This window comes from Eubalaena glacialis, chromosome 6 (assembly GCF_028564815.1).
Source record: "Eubalaena glacialis isolate mEubGla1 chromosome 6, mEubGla1.1.hap2.+ XY, whole genome shotgun sequence".
Classification (NCBI taxonomy): domain Eukaryota; kingdom Metazoa; phylum Chordata; class Mammalia; order Artiodactyla; family Balaenidae; genus Eubalaena; species Eubalaena glacialis.
This window is the reverse complement of record NC_083721.1, coordinates 99,972,070-99,997,911: the sequence shown is the minus strand read 5'-3', so window position 1 is coordinate 99,997,911 and position 25,842 is coordinate 99,972,070. Positions and strand designations below refer to the sequence as shown.

The window sequence follows — 25,842 nt, the reverse complement described above, 5'->3', positions numbered from 1 at the left end:
CATAAGGTTAGCATGACCATTGTACCTCCATTGTGAAGATGAGGCAACAAAGGAACATAATGATTGAGAATTTGTCCAGTCATACAGCTAACGGAGCCAGGATTTCAACCCCAGAGTCTGGTTCAAAGCTTAAGCTCTTACCCATGACCCACATTACTAATAATCATTGACCATTAATTTCAGTATTAATCATTTATTAGAAAACCTTCATAAAATCTGCAATAAAATAAATCCAAAATGTCAAATGATTGCATGGTCTGGTATTTATCAAAATCCAAATGTATTTTTCAAATGTGATTATAGCTACACAGAACTGGATTTATAATTTTAGTGGAAGAAAAATAAATACTATCCCTAGTATGGGAACTAATCCTAGCCTTTCAACTCCTGTTTCAAGAGCTATAGTCTCTTAGAGAAATGATGATACAAACATTATCTAAATCCATAATTTTTAAGTGCAAAATTAAAAGCTATAATTTCACATACACATATGGAAGTATTATTGTATTAACGTAGACTTCAAAATGTATTCTACAACATGTCAGCTAATATTTTAACGAATTTCTCATAAATGTTTGGCACCATTCTTACAATGTAATATAGAGGACTGAGAGTCAGTTTCAGCATATAATTCTAAGCCAAATATTTGCTAACAATAGACTTTCGATGAAAGTAGCCAAACGGATGTTATACTGGAAGATCAAAGCTGGAGTCACAGAGTAAGCTTATATATTTTGTTATACAAGCACATTTGGATTTAAATTGGGTTAAAATGACCGCCAACTGGAAAATCTTTTTAGGTAGTTTGTATAACTGGCAGGAACATACTAAAAATGTAGATAAGGACGCCATTCCACCACAGATGCTTCTTTGACGATGGAATACTAAAGTGCTGTTTTAGCAAATATCTTTTTAATTTGTTCAAGGCTAGATCACTTATGCTAAGCCTTCAGAACCATTTGAGTTTAATTAAATTATCCACATTTGCCAAATTAATATGTAATTTTTAACTATCCATTTCACTTTTGTTATGTAGAAACAGCCTAAAGCCACTGGAATTTCTTTTAAAAATAAGAAATCTGCAAATTGGGGCTTTTATTTTTACCACCAACATATATGAATGCAACACATATAAAATGTGCCAACAACAAAAGGCATACAATTTACTATCTCTTCTCAATGTGCTAGGCACAATGCTAAATACTTCACATGCATTAACCATTATCCTCAATAACTCTGAGGTCGTTATACTACTGTTACCCGTTTTATCCCATTTTACAAATGAGAAGACAGAAACAAAAGAATTACGTCATTTGCTGAAGTTCACATAGCTAACAACAGGTAAAGTTGAGATTCAAACCCCCAAAATGTAAGCTCTTACTCCCCACCTCCCATCCCTGTACAATTTTCCCTGATTAAGGTCTATATCATAGGATATAGAAAGGTTGACTCTGATTATCCAGTCAGCATGACCATCTAAAATGATGGAAGCTAAGAACACCAGGTAACCTCAGAGTTCAACACTATAGAGTTCATTACATCTACCGAGCTTGAATTTTTAAATAACTTTTTGTGCTTTTAACAAGTATCATGGGATATTATTTTCATTTCAAATCAGGGAACATCTTTTCTTAAAATCTTAGTAAATTCTTTAAGAATGGTTAGGGCCTAAACCCTGACTTCTATTTACAGCAGTTTTCAGGCAAATCAGTTTTGTAATCACTGCACGCTTCGTCACTCTCATCTGCTTTCCAGCCAAGGCACATGCCATTTACACTGTCCGGGAATGTCATTTGCTTGCTTTTCCTTCTCTCTGGAAAAACAGAGCCTTTATTTCCAAGTCAGATCTTATCTACGTATGCCATATTGTTTGAATTCCATGGCCTTTAAAAAGTGCTCAACATAGAAGAGGATTAATAAGAAATATTGACTCATAGCTCCTACGCAAATACTTTTGCAGATCAACAGTGGACTCCAACAATTCAGTTCTGCCATAAGACCCTTTTAGCTTTCATACTTCAAACTTCAGGAATATTAGCATTTGTTTACATTTTCTGAACTTTTCTGGATAGGTATAACTTGTTAAAATTCCACCATCATATCAAGTAAGGAGAAAAATAGTATGATGTATGAGGTAAAAGTAAGAGCATTATACCAAGAGCCAGGGTTTTACATTTAATATTTTTAGTGCTTTATTAGACTTAAAGCACTCTAACTCTCTGAGCTCAGTTAAAACTGCCATGAAATAAGGCTAGTAATATAATCTTAAACCAGAAGTGATTATAACTAAATTCTCTGAAACTTAATAAATCTTAGTTACAGTGATCCACACACATTAGTTATAATCATTAAATTCTTTGGGGGAAAACTGCTTCCTAGGTATGTATAATATTTTAATTGCAAAATATATTGGATATCTTCCTTTCAGTTACCTTCAATGATAACAGTGTTTTCAATAACAGAAATGCTTTAAAGAAATGACTCATTCAACAAACATTTGTTGAGTACCTATTAAATTGCAGGCATAATTCAAGGTGGCGAGCACACAGCAGGGAACAAAAGTAAATCCCTACTCTCATGAAATTTACATTGTAGGTGAGTGGAAAATAAACAAATAAACATACACTAAAGGGTGATAAATGTTATGCAGATGAATGAGGCAGCTTCACAAAACTATAGAGAGTCATCTCAGCTGTTGCTATTTTATAAAGAGCTGTCAGGACAGGCAATGTTTGAGTTGACCTTTATTGATATGAGGAGACCTTGGGGGGGAGAAAATTTGATGGGGAAATATTAAGAGTTGAATTTTGAACACATTAAATTAGTGATTTTGGTTAGACATCCAAGTAGAAGTGTTGATTAGGCAGTCTGAGTTGAAAGTTCAGGGGAGAGATATGAGTTAAAGATGTAAATTTGGGAACCATCAAAATAAAGATGGGCTTTAAAGCCAAGAGAGTACATGAAACTACCTAAAGAACAAGTATAAACAGACTAGAGAAGAGGCCTGAGGACTAAGCCCCTTGGCACTCAAACGTTAAGGGGTCAAGAATACAGAAAAACAACAAAGCCTTACACAGAAAAATACATACCATACGATTCCATTTATATAAATTTCAATAGGTTTAGCACCACTACCTGTATGCTGCTAAAAATCAGAATAGTAGTTGGCTTTGTAGTGGGAGTTAATTGGAAAAGGCACAAGGGAACCTTCTGGGGTATTCTATTATCTTGATGGGGGTGTATACATTTAAGATTTGTCCATTTCGCAGTAGGTAAATTATACCTCAATAAAAAAAAAAAAGAGAGAGAGAGAGAGAGAATGGGAGGAGATAATGTGATGACAGCAAGTGTAGACAACTCTTTAGAAATGTTACTAAAAGGGGTACAGGGGGAGATGTGGCGATCAAAGAAGAATTTCTGTTCCAGTTTTGGTTCGGGAAATACTGCAGCATGTCCTTGTGCTGATAGGCACAATCCAAGGGAGAGAGGACAAGAGTTAGGTGGTGTCTTTAAACAAGCATGAGAGGATGAGATTCAGGGCATTGTGTAGCATTGGCCTTTCCTGTCAGCCTGCACACTTCACCCTTAGTAATGGTCATGAAGGAAAAGACATGGCTACCAAGCAAGTTAAGTCGGGACAGGTGTATGAGCCCATGTGAAAGTCTGATCTTATTCCAGTGTACGTACTAGCAGAGCGGCTTTGTTCTCACACTGCCCACAAACCTTCCCTTTGATCTTGGGTTTTTCATGTTCAGAAGAATTTGCCATTTTATAATTAGACGGTTGTTTCACTGGTTCTGAAAGGGAAAAAAAAGACCAATCACATTAAAATACAATGTTCCGTTTTCTGATTGATAAAGGAAAGTATGCACATTTCTAAATTCTCAAATAGTATATAAATGTTAGTTGCCCAATAAGAATGGCATGTAGCCAAGTCTAATCTTCCCAGTAGACTAGGGAGCCCACAGTCCCCCTCCCACCCCCTGTGACCACAGGGCCACACATATCCACCCATATCCATTGTGCTGTAAACTCAGTTGAAATGGACATGTAAAATTACAGAATGTTAAAAACTATGCTTTGGATAGAATTCCCATAGCATTCTGCCCCATCTCTGGATCAAACTAAAGCCCACACAGAACAACTTCTATAATAAGTTATATATATTTTTATAATTTGTTCTATCAAATTATCTTAACTATCCAAATTAAATGTTTACCCTCTATTTTAAAAATCTTATTTCTTTTAGAATTACTGTAAATTCAAATTTTATTTTTGGTTTTTGCTATTTTCAAATACTGTATTAAAATATAAAGCAATTTTCAATATTCTTTTAATTTCCCAGAGTAAAATTTCAATCTATAATTTTATACTGCTAAAATTTTCTTCCTAGAGTTTAAGGAACAATGCTATGAAAGTTCTCACTTTTCAAAAATACTATTATTATGATCATATCCTAAGTTGATTTGTGACATAAAATAAGCACCCCACCCCAAAATACAGATAAAATATATTTTGAGTATCAAAGATAAAGAGTCACCATTTTTGGGTTTAGAATCTTTATGCTGCATGAACAGTTCTAACACTTAAATTTTCTATGTAATTCAAATGTAAAAACAAGAAATTATACCTTCAGCATTTAATAATACAGTGGTAAACTGTTTACCTTGAAGCTGCTCCTTCAGTAATTTTAATTTCACTTTTCCAGCAGAAAGCTGTATTAATAAAATAGATATTGCATGTCAGGTATACAAACTCAAATTAAGTTACTAATAAAAATATTATAAAGCCATAACATTTTGGTGCATCTTGAACAAAACAAACATTTTGAAAGAATAATATAATAGGATATCTTTAATGCATATATAGGAATTTTAATTAAATCAAGAGAAAATTCATAAAAGAAAAATATATTTTGGAAATATATATAAACCAGTTTTTTAAAAAAACATGTCACAAATTATCTTTAAACAAAAATTACATATCACCATGAAATGATTTTAGGAAAGCACTAGCATTCAAATATTGTAAAGGCTCAGTAAGTCTTTTCTATCTCTGATCTTTCTGAAACACACAAAGCCTAATATTTGTGTAGACTGAATCTAAGCTGAATTCTGACTAAGCTATTCTGCTCACATAACTGTAGAAGCTAATATTATTATCTTAATTGCCCAAATTAGAGGACCACATGTTTAAGCGTCATAGGCATAACCTTCAAATATATTATTTGTGATCCCTGACTTCCCCAAGTTGTAGCCAAAAAAATTGAGTAAGTAACAATTATGGATAGGTATTTCAAATAAATAATCACTTAAAATCCTTGGATCTTAAGAGTTTAAGAAACGAAACAGACTCGCCAATTGCACATACTTGCCTTGGTCTTATTAAAACCAACATCTGAAGTACACAGACATTCACAGAGCATGGTGCACACTTACACACACACTGTCAATTCATGCCTCATTTTCAATTTTCAATTTGCATGCTCAATTGCCCAATTTGTACATGAGAATATGAGAACAATGGTTGCCTCTATGTCTATGGCTGTACCAACTGCAGTCATCTTTGAAAATTTAGGCCTAATTATTTTCAGTGAATCTCGTGGTTTTGCTTCAAAAGGGCATTTGTTTGTTCCCATTCTTTAAGGAGCTGCTCAGATGCTATGTACCAAACACAGCAGACAAGAAAATAGAATTGAAATAATCAATTTTTATGTGAACCACACTTTTATTTTTAAACTGGCAGTGTTGTACAAGTTACAGATAATTTAATCTTATTTTTTATAACCAAATTATCCAATACTATTACCTTAATGATACATCTGAATTGCAACATGATCTATGTGTTTATAGGCTACCTGGGCAGAATGCATATACCAAAGCAAAACGAATTCATTATTAGGGACATGTTATACTTTGTTCTTGTTACTGTGAATAATATTTTTCTGCTCTATGAATATAGCCATATTTACTTCAAATGAATCAAACTGCATACAAATATTTCAATGAACAAACTGCTAGCTTACTATTTTTAGGCAAATAGAATTTCCTCCTAAGTCTGATTTTTATCTGTTGGGGAAAGAGATGAGGGTGGAGTAGGGCTGGATCAGGGATACACACACACACAGGCAAACACCATAAAGATATATATATATGGATATGCATATGTGTGTATATATAAAACACCAGGAATTCAATAGACTGAAGCCTATACCTTATTAACCCACTTATGACTCCACCAGGAGATACTAACGGGGTCCTATCAGGAGTCAGGGCAGCTTAGTGTCTCTACCACACAGACATATCATCTGGGCCCTTGGGGTCAGACTACGTTGTATTCATCGGCCTCCCTGGCATTCACAAATGCCTCCATCCTGCCACTAATGTCCTAATCCACCGTGCTGGGCCCACACTCCTTCCACAAGCCGCCTTTTCATATATCCTCATTCTTAATCCAATTAGCTACTCAACCTTTGCCATTCTCCACTACTTGTCCTTCCGTCCAGGCTGCTCTGCCCTTCCATGAAGCCCTTTATTAAAGAGTCCTTTAACTATCTTATGCCTTAAAAATTTCCTTAAAATATCTCTTCCAAAAGTTCACAGTAACTGGACCCACCTTTCCTCACACACAACCTTCTCCACAGAACTCTCCAGAGGAAATAGCTCCATTTCTACTCCCTTTCACTCACCAGGAGAGAAGGAAAATGTTCTCCCTGTTTGCCCCTCAGTGCTGCTTCCAGAATACTGTTCCGCTCTCACCATTAGGCGAAGTTGCCTCTACTGAAGGTCCCCAGCATCCACTTTTTGCCTTTATCAATACCCAGGATCCTCTTCCACCTGAACCTCAGCAGTCTGTTCAGTATTTCTCTCCAGCACATTTCTGGGTGATGATCGTGGAGACTTTACTGTCCATGTTCACCTGACATCCTGATGCTGAAAACCCTCCGACATGCTGACTACTATGAACGTCTAAGTGCCTCCTCAGCCACCTGACCATTATGACCAAACCTTGGACCTAAGCAGCAATCTGAATGGCCATATTTTCAAAATCCCAAACTCAGAGTTTCTCAGTGCAAACCGCAATCTCCTTACCTCCTTCCTCTTAGACCTCCCATTATCTACCAACCATTGTGATGAAATAATAGCAACTGGGTCCCCTACAAATCCATGCTGAATAAGCCCCGTGGGCTCTTATGGCTCTTCAGCAATCCATTCATTCATTTGCTACTAAACCTCAAACATGATTCTCACATGATTTGGCTACTCCAAATCTTCTCCATTCCAAAAAACTCAGATTCACCCCATTTCCTTTCCTTAATCTGAACAGATGATCTTGCCTTCAAATTTACTAAGAATGCCAAGGTCTTCCTATTAATATTTTTCCACAGCTTCCTGCCTCACCACCTGTCAAAAGCAACCTCTAAAAATGTACCTTTACTGCCACCTGTTTTCTCTTCCATTTTTCTTGTCTCAGAGAAAATGTGCCCTCCTTCCCTTGGTCAGGCCCTCCTCAAGGAGCTACCTCTTCAAAGCCCTCAGCAACTGGCACCTCTCTCATTTGAATCTTCAATCTTTCTTCCACTAGTGAATCTATCCCTCAGCTACAAATTGGCTCACACCTTCCCCCTGCTTCTAAATATATATATATATATATATATATATATACAGTATTTATATATAGTATTTGTTTATATATTTTTGTATTATATATATAAAGTCTCCTTGATCCTATTAAAGCCTTGAGAGATCATCCTCTGTTCTCACGTTTACTGAAACTTTAGCCTTTACTCATTGCCACCTGCCTTTCTTTTTCAACCACTTGAAATATATTTTTACATCTGATAACAATCCAACCATCAAATTTATTGTTTTTAAAAATTCTCATTCTCCGTAAATAAACATTTTTAATGTGATTTTCAGTTAATATTACAATTGGTTTCACACATATTATCTTACACCTTGCTCAAAACTCTGTGAAGTAGTCAGCAAGTACTGTTATGCATGTTTACAAATATGGTAACAGTAGCCCAAGAAAGGTTACATCATTTGTCTAAAATCACAAAGCTAATGAGATGAGTCAGGATTTTAATCTATATAGTCTAGCAAAGGGTTTCTTGTTCTTGGTACCACTGACATTTTAGGCCAAATAATTCTTTGTTGTGGGGTCTGCCCAGTGCATTGTAGAATGTTCAGCAGCACCCCTGGCTTGTAGCCACTACACACCATTAGCCAAAAAAATCCCCCTCAGGGGTGATAACTAAAAATGTGTCCAGACATTGCCAAATGTCTCCTGGGGGACAAAACTGCCCCCTGTTGAGAAACACTGGTCTAAAACTAAACCTAACTTTTTCATTACAAATACATCAATCAAGGTTGACGTCTCCATTTTTTTCCTAAAAATGTCCTCCTTTACTTTCATCTCCTATGAAATTACATTACTTTGACTCTATTTCTCCCATTATTTCTCTTCTCAGGCTCCCTTTACTGGAGAGCTGGCAAATTATCTTAGAACTAGCCTGAAAGCCTGCATTCCAAATCTTGGCCCTGACCCTTGACTGAGCAAGTTATTTAACTTTTTTGATGTTAAATTACTTCATTTGTAGAACTGGAAAAAATAACAACTGCCTCTTAGGAGTGATACAAGCACTTAATGAGATAAAACAGGAAAAGTACTGTTGACTGGTATAAAACAGATAGTGAATAAATATTCGAGTTCTCTTTGCCTCCATATTCTCTGGGCTTTATCCTTCATACCTGCCCTTTATCCTTTACACCTTTCTTATCCTTTTTATAAATTCTTAGGGAGCACATTTACTCTCTCAGCTTCAACTAATACATGAGAATGCAAACAAAACTCTAAAATCTTTGAAATCTGCTAAGAGTAAACTTAAATGTTTTTATTTAAAAAAACAAGGTAAATATGGATGTGTTAATTAACTCGATAGAGGGAATTCACTCACAGTGTATATGTATATCAAATCATCGTGTTGTACACTTTAAATAACTTACAATTTTACTTGCCAATTATACAATAAAGCTGGGAAAAGAAAGTAAGAGAGGGAGGGTAGAAGGGAGGGAGAGAAGGAGGAAGCCAACTATCTAGCTCTAAATCTAAACACCAGAATTTTTTTTTCCAGCTCCTTTATTTATTCTATCTCCTAGGCAATTCATCCTGGAATATCAGTTATATATTTGACTTCTTCTTTTCCTTTCTCACTGTGTTTTGGGTCCATGTTTCCTTTATATTTCTTCTGCTACGTTCTCATTCAGACTCTTCTCATCTGACCTTTTAATAGACTTATAAATAGTCTCTATGCTTCTGTATCAGTGGTCTCCAAAGTAGCATGTATGCATGCCTGAGGGAGCTCAGGAAAAGATCAAAGAGAAGAAAAGAAGCATCTATTCATGTTTATATCATCTTTGATTAATTTCCATATTTTGTTTTACAATAAACATGACATATTAGTAAATTAGTATGTATATAAATAAATTATATTTATAAGTAAATAAAAAATTCATAGATAGAAAGTCCATTCTCAAAATATATTTTTATTGCTGTGGTACATGATCGAAAGAGTTTGAATATCATTTGCTCTATACTCTACTTACATAAACTTCAAATACACTGGATATTAACAAGATCAACCATCATACATCATTACCTTAAACTTGCTACTCTCCTGCTTCAAAGTTGTCAGGGAATTCTATCCACCCAGTGAAAAAGTCAACACTCCTGAGTCTGGTATTCAGGCCTCCTACCCTCCTGCCCAATCTTATTTCTACTCCCACCTTCTGTAACTCCCCAACCCCCCACGCTTTCATCCTCAATTATGAGGTTTATGGGAATGGGCATTATGACTTATTCATCACTTTTCCTTACAAATATATCTAGTACACTCTCAAATATTTGTAGAGCTAAACTATTATTTCCCAAGCACAAATGATTCATACACTACATGGCAAAAATTACATAGTGATTTTTCCTATAAATATTTTCATATGTGCATCATCTTTTACATTAGGTAAGGATATCCTTGAGAACAAGGATAATTCACTAGAAGACAAAGAAGGCACTTAATAAATGCTATTGAATAAATAAATCAATAATCACAAAGAGTCAGCACTTTTAATATATTATATTTATAACAACATCTAGAGTATGGAACACTGTCTCAGAAAGATAATGAAAAATGCAAAGTGGATTATAAAACTTTTAATACAAAAATTAAAGAAACATATCTCAGTAAGAGAATGACACTAAAGAATAAAATGCCTTTTCTAAGCCAAAAAGGTTAGAGGTGCCAAGATGTCTGTAGATGCCAACTGACCCAATGAAAGTTTAATGACAGGTGTATAAAAAAGAAAAAGCTATATAAGTTAAAACTTACAAAGTCACAGATTTTGTACTAAAGAATCCAGAAGCAAAACAGTTTTCTTTACATAAGGACACTCATTTGCCTTTAACCTTAAATATTATGTAATGTTATATTTTACAATACACAGTAAAGATAAAGCAATTCTATAGCTGGGAAATTTTAAAGCATTTTCCCTTGGGTATCTTCACATACGGAATCAACAGTTTATGAATAATTATTATTCAAGCAGAACATAAATACATTAAATAAATGTGATATAATAAAAAGGCAGAAAAAAGTCTGTCCTTTGTTATATCAAATAATTTTGCTTTCACCTTAATATAGAACTACATAGTTCTATTTCACATACTTAAAACCAGAACTGAACTGAATGGAAAAATTCAGTTTAGAAAATTCACCTGAAGACGAATTTTCAAAAATCAACTTTCAGATGAAAAACAAAAACATATCTGAATAGTGAAAGTTGCATATTAGCCCATAAAATATAATCGAAATCCAGTAACATGCAAAGTTGTTAAAACAAGAATAGGAGGTTCTTAAGTATGGAAAGGAATGCAAGATCTGAAAAAATAATTTATATCTTCTCAGCAAACTGCCTAAGAATCAAATGGTATTTTCTTACCTTAATAACATTTCCTTTATTTTGTGACATCATGCATGATTGATTACCCAATCTGCCCACTTGTCCAGATTTCCAGTGACATCCACTTGACCTTCAATATATATGAACAGAAGACAAAATGTAATTACTAAATATATTTCTCCTTTTAATGAAAACAAATATATTTCCCCTGTTTCAGAAAATGGAAATTCAGTTGTTAACATTTAACAGACCACCACAAAATAAAAATGAAATATCAGTAATGCCACAATATCCTCAGTAATTCTAAAATATAGCTCTATTATATTTGGAACTTTTGAGAAGAAATGAATAAAAGTGAAATGTCCAAACACAGATGAAGAATTTCATTTTTTAGACATTTACAATGACTAAAGATGGCTTTACTGATTTATAGGAAATTCTACAGATTGTCATGCAGTTTTAAAAGCTAAGCGTTCAGAAATGTAAAGAGAAAAAGGAAGCAAAACAAGACCCCCCAAAATTCAGCAGATCTACTATGTGATGAATTCCTTATTAAGACTTCAAATTAGCTCCCACAGCAAAAGGTAACAGAGCTTGCAAAGAAGGCAAACTGTTTCATTTTACAGTTTTCAAAGCACTTTTATTTGAGCCTCACAAAATCTTTTGAAGTCAGCAGAGCAGGGAGGCCAATTCCCATTTTAAACAATAATGAGAGAAAAACTTGCCCAAATCCACAGAAATAATAAATCATAAAACCAAGATTGGAAAACCAGACTTGCCATCTTCCTGACCAGTAACTGGCAGGTTCTCATTCTGGCTGTGACATTTACTATCTGTGTGACCTTAGAAAAGCATTTAACTATTCTGAAAACCTAGTCAAGCTTTAGAACATTTTTGAAAACATCTAGAAAAGGTTCCTCAACGAATGAAAACTTACTCTTGGGGGCTGATTTCAGGAACTCTGATTCACAGATATATTCATGATCCACTGAGAAGCCCAAACTAAATCCAAATTAGTGAAGGTTTAAAAAAATAAGAAAGAAAAGGAAAAACCAAAAAAGCCACAATAAAAAAAGAGAACTGGCCATTGGATCATTTGGATAAGAGCAGCAAGATACAGAATAAACTTTGTCACCTGGGATGTACTACATTGAGATGACTTTGATTAAACCAATACTCTGGTTATTAGAAAGGTTGTGTGTACAGCTCATGAATACTTTTTCAAAGAGTTAATCTCTAAAGATAAACACTACTAAAACTATAATAAACCTTTGAATTTTCTTTAATGGTTCAGAAGGTACTTCATAGATATTTGATAATCATCATTTTGAATACTAAACAAAAGCAAATTTAATACACAAAGAGTCTGGTAATATTTAGTACCACCAAAAGCATATGAAATACGCCCACTCATTCTCTGTAGGAGAAAGTTATACACTTTTGAAGCCTATTTGAAAGAAGTACTCCAATGTCTACCAAAATGTAAACTGCCATAGACTTTGACCTAAAATTACATGGGTGGGAATTTATCCCAGAGATACTCTTATATATGTAAGCAAAAATATATGTAGAAGCATATTCATGGCAGCATATATAATCACAAAATACTGAAAACTTAATAAAGATCTGAAAAATAAATGCTATTATAGCCACACAAAGAAATACTATGCAGCCACTAAAAGAATGAGATCGCTGTGCACTGACGTGGCAAGAGGACTAAGATATATCAAGTAGAAAAGTAGAATGTGAATCCATCCACAGACTTTTATAGGTGAACTCATTTTAAAAATGTAAAAGACATGTCAGATACAAACCTACACACAAACACACACACACACACACACACATTCAAACACTTATATATACATAGGCTTGTACAAAGACAAGACATTTGTGGGAAGAAACATTTTAATTATTAAAAGTGGTACTACAAAATGGGCTGGGAGTTAGCCTAAAGTGAAGAAGAGATAATTTTCATTATATAACTATCAGTTATACTTAATTTTAATTATACTTATGTATTATTTTTACAACAAAGCAAAATGCTCGGTAAAATTAGTACAGATATGCAAGCATAATATTAGAGAAGTCTCATTAATAAAATTTCAGCTAAAGCACATTTGCTAAAAATATTTCAAACATACGTGAGGGTCTGAATGATTCTTATCTATGTGCATGTTAACCCCTGCCCCCCAAAAGTCTTTTAATAAATAAAAATGCCCTACACATAAACTGGCAATCTGCTATTGATGGCAATTTTATGGGAGCAAAGGGCAAGTACTGCATTGCTGTCCTCAACATTCCAGACTATAACTGGTTCAGAAGAGGAATGTAAGAAGAGAAATAAGAACATGTAAGACCAAATAAGGTTCAGAGGAAAGGGACACAAATAGAAAAAGGAGGGGAAATTTAATATTGCTTGTTCATCAGGAAAAGCCAGAAATGATTCATTCAGGACAGATAGTCATTGGAATGACAATAATATATAAAATAGTTCTTGACATAAGAACTTCAGTTTATAATAAAATTCATTTTATTCCTCTAAAATACTCTAAAAATGTCACCCACCCTCTTTCTTCCTTTTCTTTGCTCCTTGTTGCTTGGAATTCTTGTAGTTTCTTTTCCATCTCTTGGTTCTCCAACTCTAACTGTACTTTCTCCATTCTCAGTTCTTGAGCATTTCTGAATAAGATTTAAATGCAAAATGTTCATTTGGGGTAAACAAACAAACCCCCCAAAAAGAAAAAAAAAAAGGCAAAATAAGTTTATATCATGGTTTGCCCTTAATTAAAATTATGAATAATAAATATGTGAAAAACTATTTTAAATACTTCCTTTGTAGTCTTTGAAATATGGTTTCTAAAGTTAGCATTTGCCTTCAATTAATATTCTCCTGAAGCAAGGTATCGCTTCAAATCTTCGACTTTCGTTTTATTACATTGTTAGAGGTCTCAAATCATAATTCACGTTATACATGAGCTATGTCTTTATATAGGTACAAATATCCATGACACACAAATAGAAAATAAAATAAAAATTATTTTCTAATTTTCATACTGTCTTTAAAGGATGCAAGTATTCATACTTTGAATCATAGTGTTTAAAATAACTTCTGTATGGGCAGAATAAACATTTTTGCTAAATTAATCATCTTGGAAAACTTCGATAAATTTCTACCTTTATGCCATGTACGTATAATACAAAAAGAGAAAGAGAGAGAGAGAAAGAGAGAGAAGGGCCTGCTTGGAACCTATTAGGAAGAAAACACCTATCAAGGGTTTTGGAACAGGAGCTATCAAAGGGATAAATGGGAACTGAGCCAAGCACCACCTATTGTTTCCATTGAAGGAAAGCAACAAGAAGAAAACTTTCTGAGGGCAGAGAAGAGCCCCCTTACAGATTCATGTACAAGAGCTCTCGTAATAATATCTGAAGTTCATCAAGCTTTTGACGCAAGCTATTTTCTTCATTCTACAATTCTGGTCCCTTGTCAGCATTAGTCACTGAGTCTCTCTTTCATAGAAGTAAACCAACCTGGTTCTCTAGCTTTCATTCTCTATCATGAGTTTAAATCTCTTCCTTCGTTATTTCATTAGTGTCTTATTATAATCAAGTAGTGTCTTATTATAATCAAGTAGTGTGGGCTACTTGGGTATGTGTGCCATGGCAAGGAACCAAAATAAGAATAATGAAGATAAGAGAGAGAAACAATTGAGAGGTGGTGAGCAATCCACCAAAGAGCAAGCGGGCCAAAGATATGTCCCCAGGTGGACAGTCCAGGAAGATATATGGAAAGTGACAGGGGGCGAAAACTGTCTAGAGCATTCAGAGAAGCTGGTGAAGATATTGAGAGAGAGAGGCATTATTTTCATTATATCTGTTTCACAAGGAGTAATTCAGCCCCTACTACAAACAAGCACTGTCGTAAGTGATAGGATGTGAGACCCAATGGAGCTTCCATTATAGAAAGGAACGTAGACAAGTGTGAAGGTAATTGAAGTATAGTATAATGGTGTTTTCATTGGAGAAGTAGAGGGAGATACCTGAGCACACAGAAGGGGCACATACCCAGCCCCTGGGGCCGTAGGAACAGTTCCTGGTGGAAGTGAAGACTAAGCTGAGTCCCAAGGGATGAAAGGACTTAGCCAGTCAAAGGGAGGTGGTGAGAGCAGTGTTCCAGGAAGAAAGAAAAGTGTGGGTACCAGTAGAAAAGAGTGATGTGTGGGTCCAGGAACTAGAAGTTCCATGTGCCCAGGCATTAAGTACAGGACAGGGAGACTGGCAAGAAATGGAACTGCTGAGGTGGACAGTGGCCAGATTATGAAGAGCTGTGTAGGCCATGATGAGGAATTGGGATTTGTATTCTATGAGCAATAAGAATTTTTAAAAGGTTTTAAGAGAATTGAGACTTGATAATACTTGCACTTTAGAAAGATCACTCTGGGGCTTCCCTGGTGGCGCAGTGGTTGAGAATCTGCCTGCCAATGCAGGGGACACGGGTTCGAGCCCTGGTCTGGGAGGATCCCACATGCCGCGGAGCAACTAGGCCCGTGAGCCACAACTACTGAGCCTGCGCATCTGGAGCCTGTGCTCCGCAACAAGAGAGGCCGCGAGAGTGAGAGGCCCGCGCACCGCGATGAAGAGCGGCCCCCGCTCGCCGCAGCTGGAGAGAGCCCTCGCACAGAAACGGAGACCCAACACAGCCATAAATAAATAAATAATAATAAGGTATCAATATAAAAAAAAAAAAAGAAAGATCACTCTGGCTGTATAATGGAATATTAATCAGAGGGTGTAAGGCTGAGAGCAATGCAGCCAGTTAGGAGACTATCTCAGTAATCCTAATAACAGAGAGACTGTGCTGGTCTGACAGGACAGAGACGGTGGAGAGAAAAATGGGAACATTTGAGAAATATAAGAAAATAGAATTAACTGGACTTGGAGACTGACCAGAAGTCGGTGACTGACCAAGGAAGGGACAAGGAAGGAACCTGAGATAATCCCAGGGGCAACCAGGAAGCCAGTGATGCCATTTCCTGAACTAATTCACTCTGGGGTGGGCTGGGGACACAGTTCAGGATTAGTGGCCCAAAGACTCAGTGGCCCACAACACTTTCCACATGGCCTCCAGAGGAAGAGTTCAAAAGCACACATGTGATTGTGTCACTTGTTTGCTTACAAAACTTTTGATGTTTTGAAAGTCCCCACTACGGTAGAGGAAGGGGGTGCGACTGAAAAAAAGCAACTGGCCTACTGACAAAGTGGTCAAGTTGATGGTGCAATTCCGTGGGTCTGGAACAAAATAAAAGATTCTTCCTGGAGACAGCCTTAGACACAGAGCCAGAAGGGCAACTAAAGTTGATCCCACAGGGACCGTGTCAACACAACAAATCCAAGAGGCAGAAACAGCCCACAGAAATGGTGTGGAGGCTGGAAAAGAGTAGAGAGGAATTGGAGAACACCAAAACGTAAGACAACATTAAGACAACTGTTGAGACAATGTCAAATAAGAAAGACTTGGAACAAGGAAAGGGCAAGAAAAGCTCCAGAGCAATTACCATAGAACGGGTGTTCCCACCCTAGTTTCTATGGGTTGTGGTTCATGGGTGGACCAGGGAGACATGCAGGCCAGGGAACAGTGATTCCCCCTCATCTCCAAGATAAATCCCAAACTCCTTAGTGTGGCATACAAGTTAATTTATTAGCTACATGAATTGCCATTCTCACCAATTTTGTTCTATTAATCTTAGTGAACTGGATATGTCTGAAAGTCCCCAGACTATGTGTCTGTGTGCCTTTGAACAAGTTTCACCCAGCAACTACCCAACTTACTGCATCTTTCAGGCAAAGCTTGGAGACCTCCTCACCCCTGGCCTAGCAGTTTGGGCCATATTCTCATAGCTACCTGTGCTTTAATATCACACCATGTTTCACACTACTTTGTAAATGTAATTTTACTTATTCACATCCTCCACAAGCTACCTGAGGGCAAAGATTGTGACTTTCTTCTTTTGTATCCATTGTTCCTTAGCACGGTGTATAGACTATGTGTACTTAACAAATGTTTCTTGGATGAATGTTTATAGGTATATATACACAGACTTAAAACATATCACCAAAGTGCATTGCCCCTTCTCTTTTTGCATTAAAAAAGTAAAATTGGTAATACTAGCAATTGGATAGCTCCCCTCCCTACCAAAAACTAGTAAACCTAATAATGATAATGCCATATAACTCTTTCCAGTTGACAAAATGCTTTTCCACACAGTATCTCAAAAGTAAAGGGAGAATTAGGAAAGCTCTGAAGACACTGAGTAACCACAGGACTATTTATCTGGATCAGGGAACTCAGAAACTAAAATTAAACATTGACAGTCAGCCCCCAACCCATGATGGCTGGCCCTGAATCATATTTGAGAGGAAGGCCTTGGGAATTCCCAGTGACTCTAGATGATCTCAAAGGGAAATGGTATATTGAACCGTCTGGTACCCCTACCATGTCCTGAAATTTCTAGGATACCCAGAATTGCCTGACTCAGGCCGAATGCATCTCCAAGGCAATCTAGGACAGAAGGTACCCGTCCTGGGAAAGGTGAATTCAACATAAAGTCCTTTAACGATGCAAAGTGCAAGGGTAGTTAATGATTTCTATTCCCTGTTTAAAGGTCTCTCACTTTAACAGTCTCCCTAAATTTCAATTTCTTTCAGTTTCTTCAGGGTGATTCTTTTCTAATTTTGTATAAGTGTTACAAAAATATTTGTAACTTTCTGTTGTAGTGCTTCAATAGTTGATGAACCCAATTCGCACAGATTCTTGTGGCATAAGTATTTTTAGTCCTCATTTTTAAACCATTATAGATTTATAATATTTCAAACCTACTCTCTTAAAATAGAGCAATGTGAAGAAAATGGAGATGAGAATTCACAAAATTTTATTTCAACTCTAAACAGCCTCATAGGAAAAGAATACTTTAAATTATAAAATACAGAAACTTTAGCAACTATTCTATTTAAGTAATAAACACATATGCACTTACTTATATTTTAGCTTTACAGAATTTCCAGGTTTTCCCCATGGAAGAACCACAAAATCTTTGGTGTTCATGATTACTGTCTTAGTATTGTCTAAAAATTATTGTGATTTGCGAAAACTTCTGAAAAAGTAACAAAGGCAAAAGAATTATGTCAACATAAAGTGGTTAACGTTACAAATTTGAAAATACATATAACTCAGGAAAATTTTTTAACAAGAAAACATTATGAGGGAAAAGATCGAATCAATGGTAAAACAACAAGAAATTATTATAAATGATAAATATATTATGTTATACAAATATTTATATGCTAATATAGTTATAACTATAACATATCTGATGGAACTAAAATTTTACCAATAATTATATAGCAAAAGACTGTGGAAACTGAAAGTGAAGAATGAATTCCTTAAGACAAATAGAGCACATATTCTGGCTCTTTCTATGATTAAGATTATAACAATATATATCAGGTATTTGTTCCCAGCCAAAAATAATATCCAAAGCTAGGTAAGTAGTGAAAAGAACCTTAGAAACACAATCCAAACTCGAAAACCTTTTTTTTTACCTATACGGTAATGTAAAATGAGAATTAAGGTATGCAATAATTACCCAAAGGCATTCTAGTATCCTCATTTATCAAAGAAAAATTTAATGATGCTCTTTGCCTAAGATCAAAAATTAGCATATTTAGAAAGAATTTTTCAACATAAAATGAAACAAAAAAGATTTTTTGCCTAACTCCAAGTTAGCCAGAAAATTAAATTATTCAGAACACCCTATTTCCTGAGTATCCCAATTACTCACGGTTCTACAATAATTTACTCTGTAATGCTGAACTGCTGAGTCACATGCACAACTATTAGATTTTTATATGAATAAAAATTTCCAAATTCCAAACACTCTTAAATATGAGGCCATATAATAGAGTCCATAGTCATAAATGCCCAAACCATTTGATACCGTCATTTTATATATGTGCTCCCATGTGCTCATAACCCCTATAAATATTTATTAAGGCTCTGCTATATGCACAGCACTGTACTGAGAGACGTGAAGGAGTCAAGGCCCAAGGAGATCTGTTCTCTGGGCTCAAATAGTGTAGAGTCAAATAGGGCATAGAAGACCTATATATAAAAGCCATAAAACAAGGGAGGAATTACAAAGGCTATAAAACTTACAGATATAAGAGGGGAGCAAAAGAAGAGAATTCAAGCTGGCTAGCATTTAAAGTGGGGCTTTAAGGTGAAGGGGGGTTAATATATAAAGATATGGATGGGATGAACTTTCCTCACTGCTAGAAGAAAACAGCTCTTGAATGGAGGGGGAATAGTAGGTGTAAACTTGGAAATGTAGGCTGAGGCCCAATAATGGGTGATGTTAAATCCCAAGTTAAAGCATTTGGAATGTGTTCTGTAGCTAATGAGAATCACTGAAACTTTTAGAAGGAAGAACAGGAAATAAGCCTAGAAGGTATGCTCAAAGACTTAAGCAGAGAAGACATCAGAACAGGAGTAATCAAGTGTTAAGTCTACTGTGACATTAAGGTCAACACAATCGAATGAATCAAATCTCTGGGAGATTATTTTACTATTCCAATGATGCAACCACTGATCAAAACATTTTTGGAATGCCTCTTTTGAGACTGTCTGCAGAGTCCATCATATATCCAACAAACACACAAATCTACTTTGCTATACCTCATTCAAAACTAAAAATGATGGTGGCCAGCAGGAGCAACTACTTTGTTCACTCAAATCTAGTTTCAAATTACTCTACCTCCAGAAATCAGATTTAGCCTGAAAGGGTAGATTTTTAACTCCTTAGAGGAAATTCTAAGGGAATTTATTTATTCTAAGAGAATTCCAAAATGCAATTATACAAAATAATTTTATACTGTAAGTAATGTAATGGCTGCATCATAGGACAAAGTATATTTGTGCCTTCAATCAACAGTAGTTATTTAGCTGCTCCTTTGTGAGCCCTATTGTGGGTACTGAAGTCACAATGGTAAATAAGACATGGTGTCTTCCCTCAAAGGACTCACAATCAAGGGGAAACCACACAAATAAAGGCAATACCGTGCGACATTCTGAAAGAAGAAAGTACTTAGGAGAGACGTCTAACTCAGACGCATTTCTCAACCACTAAGTCCTGTCTCTCAAAGCTAAAATCAGAGTCAAAGAAAACCAAAGATACCACAGGAATGAAAAACAAAATTTGGTTTGCTTCTACCCCTTCTTTGTAGGTAAAATCTTTGTCTCATTTCTATCAGAGACTACAAAAGGCACCTTTTAAAAACTTCTAGGACATAGAGTAACAGAGAGTCTATGTATCTCTTTTTGATCTAAATCAGGAAATCCAACTGCTGGACACCCATCTACTGTCGGTAAGTTTTTCATGAAAAGTTCCATAATGTTATCATTACCATTATCATCAAAAAATAAAATAAAAGAATCCCCAAAGTTAATATGTCTGATTAATTAAAATAACTTAAATTGCCTTAACTTCATTTATGCATTGAGATACACAATTTTATATGTGTATGTACATTATGCATAAAGCTGAACTGATACACAAGGACTGAAATGAATGAAAGAAAAATCTGTAAATTTCATTAGGATGAGATGATTCAGATTTATAGCTCTGCTGATAATGTGATTTAGCCAATAAATAGTCTTATTCAGGGGGCATTTCACTTCACTGAATGCAATTAGTAAGGCTTCTTCTCAATTAAATGTTTTATCAAGCCACAAACAAAGGCCAATTTTCTTGTATGAAGAAGAAAAGGAAGATTATAATTGTGAGTCACGCTCTTCTGCCTGTTTCCTTCCCTGAAACCAACAGAGAATTAGTCACCGTTCTTGGGACAGCAAGGATATAACAATGTCAGCAGGAAGAATAGCAAGGCACAAAACTTAGTCACTTAATGGAACCATGGAAATACAGATATACTCTCTGTTATACAAACCTCATAATTCCATGTGTCCTTTGATCAATAAATTTTTTCTTATAATTGAATACCAAAAGTTCAGTAGTTATTTGGAAATTTTTCTAGTTACCTGATTTATTAGACTGCATCATTTTTGTCCCCAACATTGTTCCTCCCCAGACACATACACACAATATGACCCAGAACTGGCCATGATGGTTTGAATGATCCTTCTACGTAAGTTCCCATTTTGGGAAAGCAACCCAAGCATCAAGGCCTGCCACGACAGAATGGAAACAAGGAATGTATGCTCTATAAATCTAGAAACTCAAGAGTATTCAAGAGCTGCCCTAGGCTCAGAGAATTTACCATCACACCATTGGCAGAATGGGATATTTGGGAAACCACTGTTTTCATATAACTGAAAACTTATCTAAGGTTAGTTGATTCTTCTAACAACCCAGATCATCTTAGAGCTGAAAACTTAAAAGCCAATAAATAAGGATTTTTCTTTACTTTAGCACATACTTTCAAGGGGTCTAATAAGCAAGATTTTGGGGATGGGTATTTACCATAGTACTTAGAAATCAAAGACCTAAGCAAGAAATGTTAAATGAAAATGAATTTAATTAAAAATAGTTAAATTAATAAAAGAATTTTAACAGTTTCTCTGCCTGATATAATCCTTATTTTAAATATATATGTGTGTATATATATATATATATATTTTTTTTTTTTTTTTAATCTAAGGAAAGGACTGTAAACACATGGTCCTTAGCATAACATCTTATGCTTGAGTGCCCTACTAAATAAATATATGTCATTTTCTCCTACCATAGACCCTGAAAGTAAATCAGAGATTAACATCCAGGCTGCATTCAATCTTTCAACCAACCAAAATATTTGATAATTAAACACTGCTTCAGGGCACTAAATGGTACCCAAGTCACCCAGTTTTTACCTTCTATGTGCCAGTTCCCTTGAGAACAACTGAAAAAGTTTGGCTTTAAATATCAAGGGGCAAGATATCCTTTTAAGATAATTTCCAACTAAAAATGATAAGTAGTCCCATGAAGAATAACAATGGAATATTACTCAGCCCTGGAAAAGAATGAAATAAGGCCATTTGTAGCAACATGGATCGACCTAGAGATTATCATACTAAGTGAAGTAAGTCAGAGAAAGACAAATATCATATGATATTGCTTATATGTGGAATCTAAAAAAATGACACAAATGAACTTATTTACAAAACAGAAATAGACTCACAGACATTGAAAACAAACTTGCAGTTACCAAAGGGGAAAGGGTGGGGGAAGGGATAAATTAGGAGTTTGGGATTAAAATATACACACTACTATATACAGAATAGATAACCAACAAGGACCTACTGTATAGCACAGGGAACTATACTCAATATCTTGTAATAACCTATAATGGAAAAGAATATATATATATACATATATATATATAACTGAATTACTTTGCTGTACACCTGAAACCAACACAACATTGTAAATGAACTATATTTTAATAAAAATTGTTTTAAATAAAATAAAAATGGTAAGTGATATTAAAAGATACTGGGTTTAATAAGTTCAGAAGACCTTTGTGTTAGAGGGTCTCTGAGCTTCAGTTTGTTTATCCAGTATAAAAAGGTAGGGATCTCCCCCTCCCTAATTTGCAGAATATTGAACAAAACGTCTGTGATTCGTGGCCTATAAAGGGCTTCAGAGAGTTCAGGGTTAGAGAAGGGGGCAGCCTTAGAAACTACCTTGAGAAGCAAATGAGGGGAGCATCAAGGCTCTGCTTTACCCACAGCTGCCCTGATTTCATCTATTTTTACATAATGAGCCTCTGGGTCAGACTTAAAGAAACTCTTCTAGAGCTTAAAAAAGTTTAAAAGGCACAATAATAAAGTAATATATAATTATTATTCTGCATCAACTAAAAACTTTATATGATTATAAAAAATACAGGTTTTAAATTTATAAATCATACCTTTTAGAAACCTAAGTCCTTTTATATATTTATAGTTTATTTCTCCCATCCATTCTCATACAATCTACTGTTATCCTAGGTGCTCTCTTGTGAATATTTTAGGCGTGGGAAAATTAAGGCACCCATCCAAGACTGGTGACAAAGCCAGAAATTACAATTTTATTCTCAGTCCTGTTAGCTCCTCTTAGGATTTAAAATCTAAATTGTTCTACATACTTAAAATAACTAATTCATATCATTCAGATTCTCCCCCCCTTTCATACTTTCATACTCTTAACCTATCATAAAAAGGAAATTTAGAGTAAAAACTGTTTTACCAAAACTATTTTCTAAATTTTACAGCAATTTATTTAAACACCATTGAAACCCTTTTGAGTGTCAGACTGCTCTGTATTTTGCCTCTAAATAGTTCCCCCTAAACACAGGAAAAAAAATATCCAGCTACTCAGCTTGGTACTTAAGATTCTCCATCGGGTATCCCTGGTGGCGCAGTGGTTAAGAATCTCCCTGCCAACGCAGGGGACACGGGTTCGAGCCCTGGTCTGGGAAGATCCCACATGCCGCGGAGCGACTAGGCCCGTGAGCCACAATTGCTGAGCCTGCGCGTCTGGAGCCTGTGCTCCGCAACAAGAGAGGCCGCGATAGTGAGAGGCCCGCGCACCGTGATGAAGAGTGGCCCCCGCTTGAGAAACTAGAGAAAGCCCTCGCACAGAAACGAAGACCCAACACAGCCATAAATAAATAAATAAAAATTTTTTTAAAAATAAATAAAGCAAATAATTAAAAAAAAAAAATTCTCCATTATCCATTATGCCTTATGCTTTATTTGCCACTTCTTGGCTCACCAAGTTTTTTTCTATTCAGTGCCCAGTTCAAAGGCCACCTCTACCATGAAGGTTTCTTCCATCAGAAACGAGCTTCTCTCCTTTAAGTACATAATGTGTATTACACTCACTTGCTACTATATTCTGTCTTGTGTTATTTTTGCTGCTTTGCTTATACAGATGTTATTTCCCCAAGTATCCCAGATATTTGAGGGTAGTCCTACCATTGATCTTTGAATCCCTAGCAATTAGTAGAGTGTCTACACATAGTGTACTGTCAATAATAATGTGCTAGGTTTTAGTATTTAATATTTTTCTACTGCTTTGAATTTACTGTATAATCAACTCCATGAAAAAAAAATTTAAAACAAACACACCTTCTTTCCCACTTCAACAAATTTTTTGTTTTCTTTTTTCCATGTGCCAGGTATCAGGTTAAACACTGAGGAACAAGGTGAACCAGACAGGTATAGTACTAACTCTCACTAAACTTACACTCTGGTGAAGGAAGTAGGAAAAAATTTAAAAGCAAATAAAATAATTGTAGGAAGTATTAAATGTTTTGAAGGAAATAAAGGACCGAGATTCTTTCAAATAATTATTTGTAATACAACTGGCAGTATTATGGGAGGTCAGGGCAGACCTCTAGTAGCCCCTAAGATAAGGTGCTAGAGGGAAGTAGAGGTGTGTGCATTGTGTGTGTTTTCTCATCTTCCATAAGCATATAGTTTACATAGTTTTAATCCTGGGTAGGCATCAACTTTATAGGATTTTTTTTTAATGAGTCTTGATAACTCCACAAATAAAAAATACATAACTGAACTTATACAGTATATCTAAGTTCCTCGAATGCTGATGGGAGGAAGAAGAAAAAACTTCCACAGCTTCAGATTTCTCAGGAATCTGCCACCCCTCACCGTGACCTTTAGGGAGGAGTGGACTTCTAGAAGGAAGTGTATGCATGTGGCCGCCCAGGCAGAAAGACGGCTACAGAAGGAGGTGTGATAATGGTTTGTCAGGGCACCAAATTTTTCAAATAAGACTCAAAAAGATTTCATTCGAAAAGCTGGGTGGTAGAAAGGGTACAAGTGATGTGACGAAAGCCCGGGTTTCACTGTTTAGGGGTCACCCTCGTTCATGTCTCCATTAGCATCAAGGGCTGGGAAGTCCTTTCTTTGGAAAAAAAGAAGACTCCCAACTCCGGGAGTCTAGGCCGCTTCCTGCAGCGCCTGGCACTGTGTCGGGCACAAGGCAGGAGCTCAACAAACACCCGCTGGGCCGGCGCCCCCAGCTCCCCTGGGGCCCTGTCTCCTTTCCCGCCTTCCGGACCGCTCCCCGCACCACCCAGACCCGGCGCGCTGCCCGCTACGCCGACTGCGAGGCCCGCCGCCACCGCAGCCAGCCGACCCACCTGGAGCCCCCAGACGTGTGCGTCACCGTCGCCCGCCGCAGCGAGCTGCCGGGAGCTTCCGCCTTGGTCTCCTTGGTTACCGCGTTACCTCGGTACCCATAGCAACCAGAAGGCTTGGTACTGCGGCTCTCGGCCCGCAGAGGGAGCAAGGGAGCCCTGCAGAGAAGTAGGAAGAGGGAGAGGAGAGGAAGAGAAGGAAAGGGCAGGTGTCAGAAGCTTTGTGCTGGAGTGGGTAACACTGGGCTAACACTTACTGAGCCCCTACCATATTTCAGAAAGTTTGAATAACAACCCAAAATTACAAAGCTAGCAAATGGCAGACGCAAGAAGAATTAACGCAAGTAGTTCAGAACTCCCACGTACATACTGTTCAGTCACTCATCAAAGGTCACAATAGGCAAAGTCAGGACTAGAATCTAAGTCTTTGACAAGCCTAGAACTCTCTTTTCCTTGTATCAAATACAGGACCCATGGGGGTATGTGAGTTTAAGAGTTGAGAGAGAGATAAAGAGAGGGAGGAGAGAGAGAATATCAACTCACACTTCTCCAACTTTTCCAGAGTGTCACCTGTGGTGAACTTATTTTTGGCTTCCTAAGTATGCTGTAGTTTTTAATCTCTGTTTTTATATATGCTGCAAGTAGGATGTCTGGTTGGTTCTGCAGTCAGTCAGTCAAAAAAATT

General features: G+C 36.2%; 1 protein-coding gene across 1 annotated transcript in view; it reads right to left on the bottom strand.

The window, feature by feature from the left end:
* The window catches only part of ZBBX (zinc finger B-box domain containing), a 115,574-nt gene extending 90,382 nt beyond the window's left edge, over positions 1-25,192 (bottom strand). The window contains exons 1-6 of the mRNA XM_061193464.1: positions 25,161-25,192; positions 17,996-18,112; positions 13,527-13,640; positions 10,998-11,088; positions 4,667-4,715; positions 3,688-3,797 (exon numbers count right to left, since the gene is read on the bottom strand). Coding sequence (XP_061049447.1) covers positions 3,688-3,797; positions 4,667-4,715; positions 10,998-11,088; positions 13,527-13,640; positions 17,996-18,063 — 432 coding nt within the window. The 5' untranslated portion in view covers positions 18,064-18,112; positions 25,161-25,192. The remainder of the gene's footprint in view (positions 1-3,687; positions 3,798-4,666; positions 4,716-10,997; positions 11,089-13,526; positions 13,641-17,995; positions 18,113-25,160) is intronic.
* Between the last annotated feature and the right edge of the window lie 650 nt (positions 25,193-25,842).